Below are 15426 nucleotides of genomic sequence, written 5' to 3'. Positions count from 1 at the left end.
GAAAGACACCAAGCAAGTAAATAAGCAACATGCAACAAAACTTCTCAAGATTAATAATTAGTACGAAAAACTTTGAAAAAAAATAAAAAAAATAAAAAAAAGGGCAGTAGACTGCGTACATGAGACGGATACCATGAAAGAACTAAGTTGGGAAAGACAGGAAAAGGGAAGAAGAAGAAAAGATGCATCCCAGGCAGAACAGCTCCCAAGTACCCATCCCCCTTTCATGCACAACTGAATTTCCCCCCTCTACCCTCCCCGTGCTTCCGCCCCAGACACCGTCCTCCCCCCTCCGCCCCGCCTCCTCCCAACAAAACAAAAAAACAGGAAACCAGATCCCAATCCCATCCCCGCTCGCCCACCTGCACGTACAAACAAACCAGAAAGAACACACAAGTTTGCAAAAAAGTGGAGAACATGTATTTCCGCAGTGCCCCCATCCCCGCCCACTCCCCTGCCCCCTGATACTGAATTATGCATATGATAGTAGGGAATCCACAGTCGCCAGACAGAGAGCATCAGGTATGCGAGGAAAACAGAGCTTTGGGGGAATCTTTGGTGCAAACTAAAATCACCTGTGACGAGGGGGAGACGAGGAAAAAAAGAAATTCGAGCCCGCCGAGCGACCCGACCGAAATGAGAAACCAACCAACCAACCGACCGACCGACCGACCGACCACTAATGTAATACCGAGAAAAGGGACAAGGTGGAAGAAGAAGAAAACTACAACAACGAGAGAGGTAATTGTCCAACCATAAACACAGTCTGATCAGAAGAGAAGAGAGGAAAAGACGCCACCAAGGATGCGAGCAAGAAAAACCCCCCCCCTTTCCCAGAATGATGTTTCTGATCCTGTCCCCCAGTCCCCATACAATGCAGTCGAGCCATCCATGCATCGCTCAAAGTTACCGGCGAGCACCGAGAACACGAGAAGCAGGCCAACAGACTTGCCCCAAACTGAAAAAGCGAAACAGTATATGAGTGATGCTGGCTGGCGTCGCGAAACGTACCATCTGCATGCCAATGTCGTGCCCTCATTGTCATTGCGTAATCATGGTCGCAAATCGTCTCTCGCAAGTGTCGTGACTTCATCGATATTGCCTAATACAGAGCACGACTGATCTTGGAATCCTAGCCCCAGTTCGTCCTGCAAGCAACGGGTCCCGTGACAGAGAGCGAAGAGCCATCAAAGTGAGCGAGGCGGTCTTTCAAATTAAAGTAAAAAAATAAACACCGAGAACACGAGGCGGATCTACTGATAGACAGGGCTGTATATTGACCTCCACTGTTGCTCCACGCTCAAGGACCGAGATTGCGAGCTGCTGTCCTGTGCCGTACATTCTGATGATTGAGTTTGGCGGCCGCCAACCTCTCTTCGCAGGCAACTTGCATGGCGTCAGAGCTCCTAGTAAGACTGCCAGCCTTGCTGCTGCGGTTGTTGTGGTGGAGCCCACCCAGGCATTCCAGGTTGCTGGCTCGCTCCACTCTGATGTTGCATGTACTGGTGCGGGCTTGGGCTAGGCTGGTACGGATTCTGGCCCATGGCCGGATAAGCTTGATCTCCTCCAATGCTGCCCATGGTTTGGTATTGCTGTACGGGGGTACCATGCATAGAAGCACTACTCTGGGCGTGGTGGAGCTGTGGAGACGCATGCATGGGAGATTGCTGGGGAAGTGGCGATTGCTGAGGTGGACGTTGAGCATATTGCTGCATGTTATGTTGCTGCGAAAGCGGTGAAGGCTGAGGAGGGCCCTGCCACATGTGCGATGGAGGGTAGCCGTGGCTCGCGTTTTGCACACCAGGTAGCATCCCTCCGGGTCCCATGCTGGAAGAGGACATTCCCTGGGGCAGGCCGATGCTTGGTGGACGTCGCTGCATCTGATCAGGTCGGAGCGGCGTGTGCTGTGGGGCCATGGGTGAAGGCGCCATGTTGCTTTGTGGAAGAGACTGTGCACGGTAGGGTTGGGCGCCCAGAGGTTGACTTGACCTTTGCGGTGTCTGTGCTGGCAGGCTGTACTGGTTGCCAGGCATGGTGACGTTGGCCGAGGGCGCACGCGGCGACTGCACGGCTTGCGTCACCTGTGGTGCGTGTTCACCTTCCGCAGTTCCTGGGCGGTTGGTCTGCGCCGGGGGCTCGTGGGGTCGCGACCAAATGTCATTGAGCAAGTCCTTGCGGTGCTTGCGATGCTGTTCAAACTGCTTGTTGATCTCGGCTGTTTGAGCGGCTTGGTTGAGAATCTCGCCCGACGGGGTTGGCCTGGTTGTATCCTGGTATGGCGCGCCAGTCATTTCATGTCGTGGTCGTTGAACACCGCTGTAATCCCGAGGCTGCATGTCGGTCGTTGTGCGCTGGTTGTACGGTTCGGTGCCAGATGCAGGTACGCTACCGGGTGCGGGATTGAGCCCGCCAAACGGCTGCAAGGGGTTCATAGTTGCCCCCATATAGTCCTGATTGTTGCCAGCATAGGCATTTGGATGAGTAAAAGTCATGGCGTTGGTGTGAGCGTGGTTGGCCTCTGCGGCAGCTGCTTCCCTGGCCTTGGCGGCGCCTGGCCTCTTCTCCCCAGCCGCGTCTTCCTCGGTGAAGCCCTGCTTCCGCGCCTTGCTCTCCCAGTAGTCGTCGCGTACCCTGCGGCCGTTGGTGATGAGCCTGCTTCCAAACTGTCTGAACATGGACCGTGCGGTTACAATGGCAATCTGCCTAGACCGGTACGAGTAGGGCAAGATTTCTTGGTGGATCAAATCATCCTTCTCTGCTTGGGTGGCGATGATCTTGAACAAGGATCTGTTCTTGTTGAAGAGCAGATACGAGTCACGGTAGCCGAGGACGCGCGCACATTCGGTCGCGAGCATGAACAGCTTGTCGCCTCTGTTTGGCACAAAGAAGGTCCGGCAGCGATACTCTCGTCCTTCCAGAGGATGGCCAGTCTGCGTCACCTTTCGCTCTCCTGCCTCGTCAATCTCGCGGGGTATGAATTCATCACCCTCTGGGTTGAGCTGGTCGGTGGTGTGGTCGCGGACGGTGGGAAGGGCCTTGATTACGGCCGGTTTGGTGGATGTGGCCTTGGCCGCGGGCGATGCGTGAAGGGGCGAGCCCCGGGGCAGGGGCGTCGTCTGGAGCTGAGGAGTCTGCACTGGGGGCGCGATGCCGCCGTGCGACGACGCGGCCGGAGGCTGGGAGCCGCGGGTAGGAGAGGCAGCAAACGCCTTCTTTGGCGGGCGACCACGCTTTTTCCGTTGGTTGATGTCGTCTGTGGGTGGCGAGTCAGCAAGCTCGCTCGCGTCGCGTACCGCCGCAGGGGGGGCTGAGGGGCGCCTACCATCGTCGCCATGCTGTGCATCTCCATAGTTATTCTCGGGCGAGCGACTGCGCTTTAGCCCTCTTGCCTGCGGCTGCGCACCGGGCTGGGACGATGAGGCTGCCAGACCTGTGGAGGGTATACAGTCAGCACGCTGAGCGTCTACGGCCGGCTGCGGCGGATGCAACAGCAGCGACGGCCAGTTACTTGAGGCCGTCGCGACACTGGCGATGGCCTTGTGCGACGCGGCTGGGCGTTGCGGGTGGAGGTGAGTGGGCGCGCCGGATTGCTTCCACCTACCTGATGGACTGAGCGTCGAGGGGTCAATGGTGCCTGAAGGATGCTCCATGACGCCGTTTCCAACGCCACCGTTTGCCATGACCTGGACAGGATGCACCGAGTACATTCCAGGCGGCGCAAAGGCGACCGAGCTCGAGCAGAGTTGCGTCGAGCGTCACGATATCGGGGCGCGCGCGCGAGGAGGCCAATGGGTACAGTGATGATGGTCGGCCGCGCGAGGAGGCCAATGGGTACAGTGATGATGGTCGGCCAGACGCGTGGTGCAGCGGATATCAACACGGGGCGAATGGGTCGACAGACGGGCGTGTAGCATAGAATGATGCTGATGATGTGGTAGTGGTGTTGAGGTTCGCGGTCGGTGTCAACACCGCTGCAGGTTCCCGTGCCAAGCAGCGACGGCAGGCGTCAGTGCGGAGTGCGTAACAAGACGGGCCTGCGCGCTGCGCTTGCTGGAGAGGCACTGATGCAGAGGGCGGTTGCACGATCGCGCGTGTCGATCGCGAACAGAGACTACGTTCGAGAATGATTAGACGACGCGAAACGAGGGACACGGGGACGAGTGGTGGCCCATGGCTATAGCAGACGGCGGGAGCAAAGTAAGAGACGCCACGCCACACGCCTCGAACACTTGAGGTGACGCTCAGTGGTAGCGGTGGCAAGCAGCAAAAGCAGTGCAGCGACGCGCAAGGGGGGCGGGGGAAAGAGAGAGAGGGGGGGGGAGGGGGGAGGGGGGGAGGGATGGCTGCGGCCGAACAGGTGAACGAACAGATGGGGCAGATAAGTGTGTGTGTGTGTGTGTGTATGGGTGCGTGTGTGTGTGTGCGCGTGTATGTGTGTGTGTGCGTGGGTGTGGGTGTGTACTCTACCTTTTTTTGGCGGACTGTGTGGGCTGGGCAGGCGGGTAGGCTTGCGGACACAGGCAGACAGGCAGACAGGCAGGCGGACAGGTAGACAGGTAGACAGGCAGGCCAACGAGAAAACGCGAACACCCGTAGCTGGGCTATTATTATGAGATGAGACTGTCGAATCGGCAGCGCGTGGTGGGCGCGAGCGAGGTTGTTCAGCGGGAAGAAAGACGCACAGAGCGGGCCAGGATGGTCAAGTTTGCGATTCGTGTGTGAGCGAAGCCCGATCTGATATGGGGGGGTGGGTGGAAGGGGGGTGGGGAGGGGGAAGAGGGAAGATTGGGAGGGCGGCGGCGCGAGGGTGGGAAAGGGAAAGGCCTGGGGTGCACGCACCCAACAAGAACCTCCTCTCGCTGCGCGCATGCAGTTTGACGGGCCGAGCAGAAAGAAAGAGAAGAAAAAAAAAGGGACGTCGTCTAGCGAGCAAATAGCATGATGACGACTCTCAGGCCGGCTCGAAGGGGTTCAAGCCTTGGAGGCGCTGCACTTCTGCAGTGTGATACAGTAACACACTTGTGCAGCCTAGTCCCGACGAGACACACACACACACACACACACACACACACAGACACACAGACACACACAGACACACACATGCACGAGCCCGTCGTCCGTCCCAGCACTCCCTGGCCTGGCCTCCCTGCGCTGCTGCTGAGCGGGCCTCAAGCCTCAAGGCCTGTGTCTTCTGCAGGTAATCCGGCCCCCTTCCACCCAAAAAGCCACATGAGATAGCGATCGCTAGCGCCTCATCTACCCACTACAGTACTCTCTCCTGTACATACCCTACAATTTACTCTACTTGTACTGTACATGTATACATACTATAGTACTCTACCTACTCTACCTATGTACTTCTTGTTTCCACCGCCGCTTGGATACCCCCGAGCCTTGTCTCTCTCTCTCTCTCTCTCTCTCTCTCTTCCTCTTTCTCATTTTCTTTCTCACTCTCTCTCTCTCTCTCTCTTCCTCTTTCTCATTTTCTTTCTCACTCTCTCTCTCTCTCTCTCTTCCTCTTTCTCATTTTCTTTCTCACTCTCTCTCTCTCTCAGCCCGCCGTCCTCCCCCTCCCCTCAGCTCTCGTGCAAGCACCCGTCGCGACGGGCATGGAGAGCTGCCTATCGCGGCCACGGCTACCCACAACGGGGACCCCCATTTGCCATGCAAGCAGGGCTTTTGCGAGCCCTTCATTCCCATCCCACCACTCACAAGTACCGCCGCCTGCTGATTGAGCGAGGCGAGCGTGTCAGCAGGTCGGTATCGAATCATTGCATCCTAGCTCCGCGACGCTGCATGAAGCCCAAGCCAGAGACATGCATTGGCGGCCGCCCTCGTCATGCATTGGCTCTTTCTCCTTCCATCGCATAGTCCGCATCGTCTGACTCCCCAGGGTTTGCCCCATCTTCATCTGGCCCATCATGCTTGCCGCAACAGCCGAATGGAGATGGCCGACCATGGTGAGCCATCCGCCATCCGCCATCCGCCATCCAAATCTTGCTGCCTGCTGGCTTTGCCCCCTAGCCCGTAATCGTCCTTTGCCTGCAGAGCTGCCGTCATCGGCGAGCCGTCCATGGTGACAATACAGTAGATACCAGAGTAGTCCATGTACATGCTCCTACATAACCCACCCATCGCTGCCCTAGTTCTTCGTAGCGCGCTCGGCCTTGGCCAGCCCATGGCGCCTCAGCACAGACGGGAGGGGCAAGTTGCTCAAAGCAAATCTCAGTTTCCGGGGTCCTTTGCTGCCCTTCTAGCCTTCGATCCAGTGAGCATGCTCGAAACCCGCTCCAGGAATATCTTGGTTCCGTGTGGACAAAGCATGTCTCTCAAATGGACGATCCGTTCCACAAGGCTCCCGCTCCCCGCTTGCAAGGGCATCCATCGATATTGTACCCTGGACCTGCCCGTGCAATTGATCCCCACTGTCAAGACCACTGTTACCATCCTTCCGCAGCTCGCACCACTGTATTAGCCAAATCATGCTCCAAACGCTGTCCTCCATTTCTCCGTCATGTCAACCGCTTTTGACGCGGCCTGTGAGTAGGACAGACGACAGGGCTCCTCCATACGAACCAGAGGTCGTGGACCAATCTGAGTCCCGACTGCGCACAAACGTTTGCCTGCACTATTTCCAACTCCTCTCGGGAACCCACCATGCCGTCAATGACATCTACCAACATCTGCTTTTCCGACAAACCCGATTCATGGCTGGCGCGTCTCGTTTGACGCGTCCAGGAAAGGGCTGTGCCACAATAGTCCATGTCTCAGTAGCCTCCAGGGTATACTTTGTCATCTGCTCCCTCTGCAAGGTCTGTCGCCGCCACTAGCAGCTCATGACCACAGCCTTACCTCTTTCAAATCAAGATAGCCTTTGCAAAATGAAACTCGGGCCGAAACTGAAAAGAAAGCCTTTGATGACTCCTCACATGCTTAGCCGATATTCAAAACGTTGTCGTCCAAGTCACTGTTATTGTCCGCTGAAACATGGCGTGATCGATTGTCGCAGAGGCTCTTTTCGTCCTTGGAACTTGACAGTTCGTGGACCAGGCTCTGCTTCCTAACGTGTGAGCCACGTCATTATAGACGATAAACGCCTAAATGACTATAGAAGCGGGGCTATCAAAGCCATGGTCCTCCCGCAAGAGTCGGTGAAGGATGCCATTGCAATCTTATCCGGCACGACGACAAAACATACTTCATTTACCACTAACAGTACCAGTGGCTAACCGCCTGAGTCCAGACTATCATCTCGACATTTCGATTACAGTCCATGAACTGGATTCCCGGTCATGGCTTGGCGGTGCACTACGGTTGAACTAGGACAGCTACTGCATGATCATATGACAGTCGTTACCCATTCTCTGGACTGCAAGTGCGGGAAAGGTCAAGCATCCGGAGTAGCTCGTCTAGATGTCGGACAAAGATCGATGCGTACAGCGGCTATAGCCGCACAGCACACGTTGGTCATTTGCTGGAGGGACTTTGTTTCAAGTTTCCGAGAAAGTGGACTGGAGATGGTGTTTTTCTCAAGCGGGGCAGTCCAGTCACCAGCAGCTACTGTTTTTTGCTGTCAGCACGGAACAAACTGTGCAATCTGTTTGGATATCTAGTTTTCGCTGGCGCATACGGCGGTCGTACCGCTTGAGCGGTGAAAACATCTCGATTCAAGGCCGCTCCCTGATTTCCCGCGAATTGGACCGAGTTCACTGACCTTGATGAAAACCATTCAAGACTGCAAGAACAAGACCAAGACGAAAGCTCAATATGCAGTTTGACCTAGATCATGGTGCACAGTAGGTTTCAGTCCGAAGTGGGGGCCTGTGGAGAATGAAGCAAGCCCATTGTCAAGACGACGAGTCCGTGGATGTTAGAACAGCGTCGTTACCATCAGTGGCGTTGTATGCCTGCTGAAGATGGTCATCGCTGGGAGACCGCTTCTGCCGAAGTAGAGCTGATTCTGACGCCATGTACGCTACCCGGACGCCTACCGTGGTTAGCGATTGTGAGATCAGCATGAGCAGTTTAGCATTTGTATCAACTGCGCCTCGGGCTTGTAAGGGTGGCGAAGCTGCACTAGGGAGATGATAGTAATGGCCAATCAGTGCCTCTACCTAGGATTTACTGGAGAAGGCATGGTCAGGTGGCAGCGCGTACCATTGAACCGATATATTTTAACACAAGGGCGGTGTAATTTGCTTGCTGGGAATATCAGATGACCGTGATGCTGTACTAGGAAGAGGATTCTAGGCGTTGAACTCACCAGTGGGTTATAATGACGGATCAGGTATGGATGTTCTCGCGTATCTCCAGTCCTGAGTAACAGCTTTTGTGTTCAAGTTACCGTCCAGAGGGATCGATTCGAACCTAGGTCTCGTTCGGATTCGCCGTCGTTAGGGGTTGAGGACTAAGTGTCGGTGGTGATAGCATTTTGAGGTCTCGATGCGAACTGCAGATGGGCTTTAGCCGATGTGTCTCAGACAAAGGTGTCTAGATCGCCTGAGAAGGTGAAAATATCAGTATCCGAGCATTTATGGTATGTCTTTGAGTCCCACAAACGAGGACAAGGCGGCGCCAATCAGTTCATTCAAGAATATCTGCAAACTCTCGCCCACTCCATGGGACAAGGGATATTTGAGACCTACTACAAGGTGATGGGTCATCCTGAGTTCAGGCAGTAAAAGGGGCAAGTATGTCATCGCCCTGGGAGAAGCAGCTGCGGCTACCTCGCAGACAGGAACGTCCCATACATGATTTGACCATGAGACAATTAGGAGGAGTTCATGGAGTAGAAGAAAATTGCGTGTATTTTACATCTACTTATTTCAGAGTGGTAGTTTGTTACTCGTGAGGCAGTGAAGTTTTGAAGGACAACAAAGCACGGACGCGTGTTGAAGAGGCAGGTGCTTTCTAGGACGGGGTAACGAGTTGCAGGCCCAAAATAGCCGCATCTATAGTAAATATGTGATATGGAAGTAATGAGCAGTTATAGGCAAGGCCTTTATATGCGATGAGGCAAATATTGGCGGTGGCTGTTTGCACGTACTAGGAGATATGTGACTGATATTTCCAGCCAGAGGGCTCATGAGATTAATTTCGTCCAATGCAATTACCTTCTCCTTTTGAGGGCACTATAATCTTTCAGCAGAATAACTTGTGTCTTCCGTAGTATAGGTCGAGACTTTTAATGTAGTAGCGATGAAGTTGGATGCGTGGCGAGGTAGAGCGGCTTGAACAGCCACAACAGCCAGCCCTGTACTACTCCTGGCGTATGACTGGTCTCGATACTGGGATATGGATGGATGAAGTCTGTACAATCACAACGTCTTATCATGCACCTCATAGTCCTTCCCGATCAATGATCTGTCGTGCTATACAGGAGGCAGTCAGAGAAACATCTTGAAAGGCACGTGTTTATACGCTGAAATGATTGGTACTAATATACAAGCCTTCTGATAGACTTGACCAGTGGCACATATGATCAGATTGTGACTCACTACGTGCAAATATGCATGATTAGGTTCTTTGCTCAAGGTCAATATTCTAAGCGTTGTCGGAAAGCTGCCACGCCTTGGCGTAAAACGTGCACCAATTTGACTTACTCCATCGCTAAGTCAACAAGCCCCTATCTAACCGGCAACGATGTCTTCGATTCGAAGCTGTATCTCAGCCACTCGCCAACAGCCCGCAAACTCTCCCATCGTACACTCTCGTCTGCCTCCTGCATGAGCGCCATTACCCTGGCCTTCAGTCCCAGCTTCTCAAGCTGCTGTCTCTTCTCCGGTACTTCCTTGACTAAACATGCGACATCATTGCACCCAATAGCAAGCACCTGTTTGTCGCTTTCCCAGCTCTTAGACAGAATCTCGGCAAGCTTCCGAGGTAATTCACCCTTATTTTCCTCTAGAATACGACGCGCATTTTCCCGCCAAAAGTCAGGATTGCGGTGAGGTGGTGACCAGCGGAGGTGTCCAGAGTGAATTTCGGCAGCGTACTCGTCGAAGGTAGTCTGTGTCTTGGTGTATTCCTCCAGCAGGTCATTGAGCGACTGTAGGTCCTCAAGGGCATCTTCATCAGTTAAATGGCGCGACTTCAGGCTGGAGAGTAGAGACGGTAGACGGGCAAGTACGGCAGTGGGCAAAAGGGTCGAGCGGTTTGCTGTCAACAGATTCAACAGGGTCGAAAGCAGAAGTCTTGTGGTTTTCTCCTTTGGTGATACTTTCAAGAGTTGAGTATACAAGATTACAACGTCGTGTTCACTGAAAACAGTCAGCTTTTGGTCGTTCCAATGCAATGATAGGAAAACTGGCGTACTCCTGGAGGCCCTCGCCAATGAGCTCGCCCTCGAAACTCAGCTGCCAGATTACGAGAAGGACATGGTACAGAAGCTGCAGACCAACACCGCCAGACAGACCGCCATCTGGGGTACTGCGGATGCTGCCGTTCCCACTGTATAGGTTGGAATCTGTGTCCTTTGCTGATCCTGCCGCAGCCTTCAGGATATCGAAGAGGGGATTCAGTGTCTCCTTCCTTTGCTTCCAGAAGAGATGTCTAGCCTTGGTGCTACGTAGCACAGCCGAGTACTCTCGCACTGCAATATCCTGAAGACCAGCATCGGATGCCTTCGCTAGTGTGGAAAGGTAGCTGAACAACTGTGGGAGAGCTTCATCAAGCTGGGCCGAATCCTTGGATGGCTCCAAAACGGCGTAGGAGAGTAGGCCAGATAGTACAGAAGATGTGAGGAGCGGTACAGGGTCCTCGTTGTTGGACGAAGCTTTCAACAGCGGTAGAAAGGGCCTGTAGGGTGTCTGGTGTTGAACAAGAGCCTTGGTCAGGGCTGGGATATCTTGTCGAAGTTAGTGATTGTTTGTTGCCCAAGATTTCGCGAAGGAGCACTACCCTCAATCATGTCGCCCAACAAGACCAGCATGTAGTGGATGATATCCTGGCGCTTGGCTGCTGCCTCGAATATGCTCTGCGAGCCATTTCCACCAAGTAGCAGGGTGACGAAGCTGCCCAAATCGGCTTCGATTGTCTGCTTCCGCTGCTCTTTGCGCACCTTATCAATTGACTTGATCTTCTTGAGGTCTGCGTCTGTGATAGTCTTGGCCCGCACTGCGCCTTCCCATGATATTGGCCGGGCGCGGATGTTGTTTTGTATCGAGGTGAGATATGTGGGCGGATCTAGCGAAGACATCACAGCTTCTGGTCTTCGGTGCGCTGGCTTGATGTTGTCGTTATAAGGAGACAAGTGGAATGAAGCTGTGAAGTTGGCTCCTGATGCATTCACGGCCCACCAAAAGCTGCGACCTCCGTCATCTGGCAGTGGAGCTTGGACCAACACACCCTAATCCCTGCAGTTTAATGTCTTGGCGTCAACCACCTTTTTGGCCAGCCACGATCCTGTCCACTGTTTCTTACATGATAACGCCATCATCTCGGCCAAGATGGAGTATTTCAGTCTCAAAAGGTCGACCGCAGCCGATCGCAGTCAATCGAATATTTCCAGCAAGGTCTACGTCCGCTCAACGAAAAGTGGCAAGGTCCAAAAAATTGTCAGAGAGTTATATTTGCGACAAGACATTCCGTGCTCGTCAAATCTTTGCAGAGCGTGCTTAGAAATTGCACCAACAGATTATTCAAAGAAGGGTAAGGTAATTTCATCTCACTTATGGGGGCTCCGCTGATTTGCTCAGTTGCGCCTTTTGTCCTGTCAGATACTCCAGCAGGATCCAAGGACTTCCCCAATGGACAGTATCTCGTTCCAGACACGAATGCGATTCTCACCGGAATGGACTTGTTCGAAGTTGGGACTGCCTTTCACGATGTCATTGTGCTGCAAACTGTCTTAGAGGAAGTGAAGAACCGTTCATTACCACTCTACCATCGCCTGATCTCTTTGACCAAAAACGAAGGAAAAAGGTTCTACGTCTTCTTCAATGAATTTCGTCAGGAAACATATGTGCCACGAGATGCCGGTGAGACTATCAACGACAGAAATGATCGAGCTGTGCGCAAAGCTGTGCAGTGGTACAATCAGCATATCACTGAAGCAGTAGCTGGGCGGAGCAAAAAGCAACAACGTATTCCCACAGTTGTTATGATTACCGATGACAAGGAAAATCTGCACAAGGCGAAATCTGAGCATGTCCCCGGAAAGACCCGTGAGTTTTCAGAAACCAAGCCGAACTGAATACTAACATAGAACAGTATCGGATTTTGTATCAGGCCTCGAGAATGCTGATGAGTTACTTGATATGATCAGTGCGGCGCAAGAACAGAGAGAAGTACGCTCGAAAAAGGCAGAGGTGTTTTATGCAGATCATTATTCTGTTTCGAAGATGATGACTGGTGTGAAAGCAGGCACTTTGCATCAAGGTATCTTCAACGTATCACCGTACAACTACTTGGAGGGATCTGTACACGTTCCCGCTTTTGACAAGTCTCTTCTTGTACTAGGCAGGGAGAATAGCAACCGAGCTGTGTCAGGCGATGTGGTGGTTGTAGAAGTGCTTCCGAAAGATCAATGGAAAGCCCCGTCGACCAAGATCATTGAAGAAGAGACAATGAATAAAAATGACAACGCTGAAGCTGAGGAGGGGGAAAACGTCATCTCGGAGCGAGAACGGAGGGCTTTGCAGGAAGAAGTAAAGCGAACTCACGGCCAAAGCATTGAAGGTCGACCTCAACCAACTGCACGAGTCGTTGGCATCATCAAACGAAATTGGCGTCAATATGTTGGCCACATAGATCGGGACTCTGTACGCTCTGTCTCTAAGTCTAGCAGACAGCAACAAACAGTCTTCCTAGTACCGATGGATAAGCGCATCCCCAAGATTCGAATACGGACACGTCAAGCTGGAGAACTTCTTGGTCAACGAATTCTGGCGACGATCGATTCGTGGGATATAGATTCCCGGTATCCAGTAGGCCATTTTGTGCGATCACTGGGAGAGCTCGAATCCAAGGGCGCAGAGACAGAAGCTTTGCTACTGGAATGGGATGTGCAGTACAAGCCGTTCCCAAAGACAGTTTTGGACTGTTTACCTGCCGAGGGACACGACTGGAAGGTACCTACTAGTCTAGAAGACCCGGGTTGGAAAGGACGCAAGGATCTGCGAGATCTGTTGGTCTGCAGTATCGATCCAGTCGGCTGTGTTGATATTGACGACGCCCTGCATGCGCACAAGCTACCAAACGGTAATTACCAGGTCGGTGTCCACATTGCGGATGTCTCTCATTTCGTCAAACCGAACAACGCTATGGACAAGGAAGCCAGTCAGCGTGGAACAACTGTTTACCTTGTTGACAAGCGCATTGATATGTTGCCTATGCTTCTCGGAACCGATTTGTGCTCCTTGAAGCCTTATGTCGAGCGTTACGCCTTCTCAGTGATTTGGGAAGTTACAGAAGACGCGGAAATTGTGTCCTCGCAATTCACGAAGTCGGTCATTCGGTCAAGAGAAGCCTTTAGCTACGAACAAGCACAGATACGGATTGACGACAAGTCACAAGAAGATGATCTCACCAATGGCATGCGAACTCTGCTTATGCTGTCCAAGAAGCTGAAGCAAAAGCGCATGGAAGCTGGTGCCTTGAATCTCTCCTCGCCCGAAGTCAAAGTGCAAACTGAATCTGAGACATCAGATCCCGTTGATGTGCAGACGAAAAAGTTGCTTGATACCAATTCCCTGGTCGAAGAATTCATGTTACTCGCCAACATCAGTGTCGCAGCGAAGAACTACGAGGCGTTCCCTCAAACCGCATTGTTGCGTCGTCATGCAGCTCCCCCCAAGACTAATTTTGAAGAGCTTGATAACCAGCTCAAGGTCAAGAAGGGCATGGAGCTCAAGACCGATAGCTCCAAGGCCCTCGCAGACTCGCTCGATAAATGTGTTGACCCCAACAACCCCTTCTTCAACACACTTGTTAGGATCATGGCAACGCGCTGCATGATGTCTGCAGAGTACTTTTGTGCAGGAACTCAGGCATATCCTGAATTCAGACATTATGGACTCGCAAGTGAGATCTACACGCACTTCACCTCGCCTATTCGTCGATATGCCGATCTCGAAGCTCATCGCCAGCTTGCTGCCGCCATTGAGTATGAGCAACTGGATCCTAGCTTGCAATCCAAATCCAAACTCGAGGCCGTGTGCAAGAACATCAATGTGCGCCATCGCAACGCGCAGATGGCTGGTCGTGCTTCGATAGAGTACTACGTCGGGCAGGCTCTAAAGGGCAAGGATGTTCAGGAAGAAGGTTTCATCATGAAGATCTTCTCCAACGGATTTGTCGTCTTTGTGCCACGCTTTGGTATCGAAAGTCTGATCAGACTGAGGGACCTTGCCACGCCGGAGCCTGAGGCCGACTTTGACGCTGATAACTATGTGTTGAACGTCAAGGGTGATGTGAAGAGGAATATTGAGCTCTTTGAAAAGGTCACAGTGCGCATTACGGACGAGCTGGAGGAGAGCACGGGAAAGAGAAAGGTTCGCCTGAGTCTTGTTTAGAATAGAACCTGATGATGTTTGGCCTACGACACAAACAAGGAGCGAATACCTCTCTCCATCTGACTTGTGTATGGAACACAATTAGTAATTTCAATATACCATCAGCTCCACCGCCATATTTCAAAGAATCGAGCATGTTCCTACCTATTCTAACATGCCACATTCCAAGTCTCCGGTCTACATTATCCCACAGAACCATAATTCCAACGCATCAACACACAGGGGGCGTTTGCTCTATAAACTCTAAAGCCAATTGACCACGCATTCACCATGCACCTCCCCGCCACGTCCCCCTACCAAAACTTGACACCCACAGCGTCCCTATGTATATGTACCCCCCTTGCTCTCCCCACACAAACACCCGTCCCTCTGAACGTCCCTTCGCTTGAACCCCACCATTCCGTCACAATTGCGCAATGCATATTCACCGCGCCAGGCTTTCCAACAGCCCCTGAGCTTCTCGCTATGCAACCGCGTACTACCCAGGCAAACGTACTGGCATATACTTAGGCCAAGCTAGGCCAGATTAAACACGAGACATAAATACACATCAAGGGAAGGGCGGTAACGCGGGACCGGACAGCCACGGATACGAGCACCACAGCGTACCTATGCCACTTTGCGGTCATGATGTGCGTTGAGGTACTAGAGTAGCTATAGGCTACTATGTGTAGAAGCATGTATGTAGATAGTGGCAATACAATACAGGCAAGGTATACAGTCGCGGGAAAGAAGGGCCGAGTTCGTATCTAGGGGGCTACATGCAGATTGTGACTACTGAATCTACAATATTTGCATGGATTTTATGTATAGGAGGGACTGCGTACGCGAGACGATACGAGAAGTCGCGAGTGTGGCGTGAGGTAGCGACAACAAGAGGGGAGGCCTTATTCGACTCGCAGATCTACATGCC

The 15426-nt window shown here is 52.7% G+C and overlaps 7 protein-coding genes across 7 annotated transcripts; 2 read left to right on the top strand and 5 right to left on the bottom strand.

Moving 5' to 3' along the window:
• Positions 1–804: 804 nt before the first annotated feature.
• On the top strand, positions 805–1122 carry IAQ61_006024 (uncharacterized protein; the record flags this gene model as incomplete). The annotated part of the gene is made up of 1 exon (XM_066097027.1): positions 805–1122. One exon carries the CDS (start codon positions 805–807, stop codon positions 1120–1122), a length of 318 nt encoding a protein of 105 aa, XP_065953019.1.
• Positions 1123–1406: 284 nt separating this feature from the next.
• Positions 1407–3707, bottom strand: IAQ61_006023 (uncharacterized protein; the record flags this gene model as incomplete). Its single annotated transcript, XM_003835905.1, has 1 exon — positions 1407–3707. One exon carries the CDS (start codon positions 3705–3707, stop codon positions 1407–1409), a length of 2301 nt encoding a protein of 766 aa, XP_003835953.1.
• Positions 3708–5919: 2212 nt separating this feature from the next.
• Positions 5920–6135, bottom strand: IAQ61_006022 (uncharacterized protein; the record flags this gene model as incomplete). The annotated part of the gene is made up of 1 exon (XM_066097026.1): positions 5920–6135. The coding sequence occupies one exon, from the start codon at positions 6133–6135 to the stop codon at positions 5920–5922; it is 216 nt and encodes a 71-aa protein (XP_065953018.1).
• A 118-nt stretch (positions 6136–6253) lies between these two features.
• Positions 6254–6505, bottom strand: IAQ61_006021 (uncharacterized protein; the record flags this gene model as incomplete). The annotated part of the gene is made up of 1 exon (XM_003835907.2): positions 6254–6505. One exon carries the CDS (start codon positions 6503–6505, stop codon positions 6254–6256), a length of 252 nt encoding a protein of 83 aa, XP_003835955.2.
• Positions 6506–7387: 882 nt separating this feature from the next.
• Positions 7388–8430, bottom strand: IAQ61_006020 (uncharacterized protein; the record flags this gene model as incomplete). The annotated part of the gene is made up of 6 exons (XM_003835908.2): positions 7388–7560; positions 7715–7779; positions 7855–8114; positions 8158–8202; positions 8264–8307; positions 8409–8430. The coding sequence occupies 6 exons, from the start codon at positions 8428–8430 to the stop codon at positions 7388–7390; spliced, it is 609 nt and encodes a 202-aa protein (XP_003835956.2).
• A 991-nt stretch (positions 8431–9421) lies between these two features.
• On the bottom strand, positions 9422–11269 carry IAQ61_006019 (uncharacterized protein). The gene is made up of 3 exons (XM_003835909.2): positions 10900–11269; positions 10315–10846; positions 9422–10259 (listed from the first exon to the last, which is right to left on the bottom strand). The coding sequence occupies exons 1-3, from the start codon at positions 11195–11197 to the stop codon at positions 9626–9628; spliced, it is 1464 nt and encodes a 487-aa protein (XP_003835957.1). The 5' UTR covers positions 11198–11269; the 3' UTR covers positions 9422–9625.
• A 160-nt stretch (positions 11270–11429) lies between these two features.
• On the top strand, positions 11430–14906 carry IAQ61_006018 (uncharacterized protein). The gene is made up of 3 exons (XM_066097025.1): positions 11430–11649; positions 11697–12164; positions 12211–14906. The coding sequence occupies exons 1-3, from the start codon at positions 11448–11450 to the stop codon at positions 14511–14513; spliced, it is 2973 nt and encodes a 990-aa protein (XP_065953017.1). The 5' UTR covers positions 11430–11447; the 3' UTR covers positions 14514–14906.
• Positions 14907–15426: the final 520 nt, after the last annotated feature.

The sequence above is a fragment of the Plenodomus lingam genome (assembly GCF_022343315.1).
Source record: "Plenodomus lingam strain CAN1 chromosome Unknown contig_23, whole genome shotgun sequence".
Taxonomy (NCBI): Eukaryota; Fungi; Ascomycota; class Dothideomycetes; order Pleosporales; family Leptosphaeriaceae; genus Plenodomus; species Plenodomus lingam.
The sequence above is the reverse complement of the archived record's forward strand: the minus strand, read 5'-3'. Positions and strand labels throughout refer to the sequence as shown.

Coding starts and splice junctions, on each gene's coding strand:
- IAQ61_006019 (XM_003835909.2), bottom strand. CDS start 11,197: ATGTCTTCGCTAGATCCGCCCACATATCTCACCTCGATACAAAACAAC. Junction 10,847..10,899: donor GTTGGGCGACATGATTGAGG/GTAGTGCTCCTT, acceptor AACTTCGACAAG/ATATCCCAGCCCTGACCAAG. Junction 10,260..10,314: donor ATTGGCGAGGGCCTCCAGGA/GTACGCCAGTTT, acceptor GACTGTTTTCAG/TGAACACGACGTTGTAATCT.
- IAQ61_006018 (XM_066097025.1), top strand. CDS start 11,448: ATGGAGTATTTCAGTCTCAAAAGGTCGACCGCAGCCGATCGCAGTCAA. Junction 11,650..11,696: donor AACAGATTATTCAAAGAAGG/GTAAGGTAATTT, acceptor TGATTTGCTCAG/TTGCGCCTTTTGTCCTGTCA. Junction 12,165..12,210: donor GCATGTCCCCGGAAAGACCC/GTGAGTTTTCAG, acceptor AACATAGAACAG/TATCGGATTTTGTATCAGGC.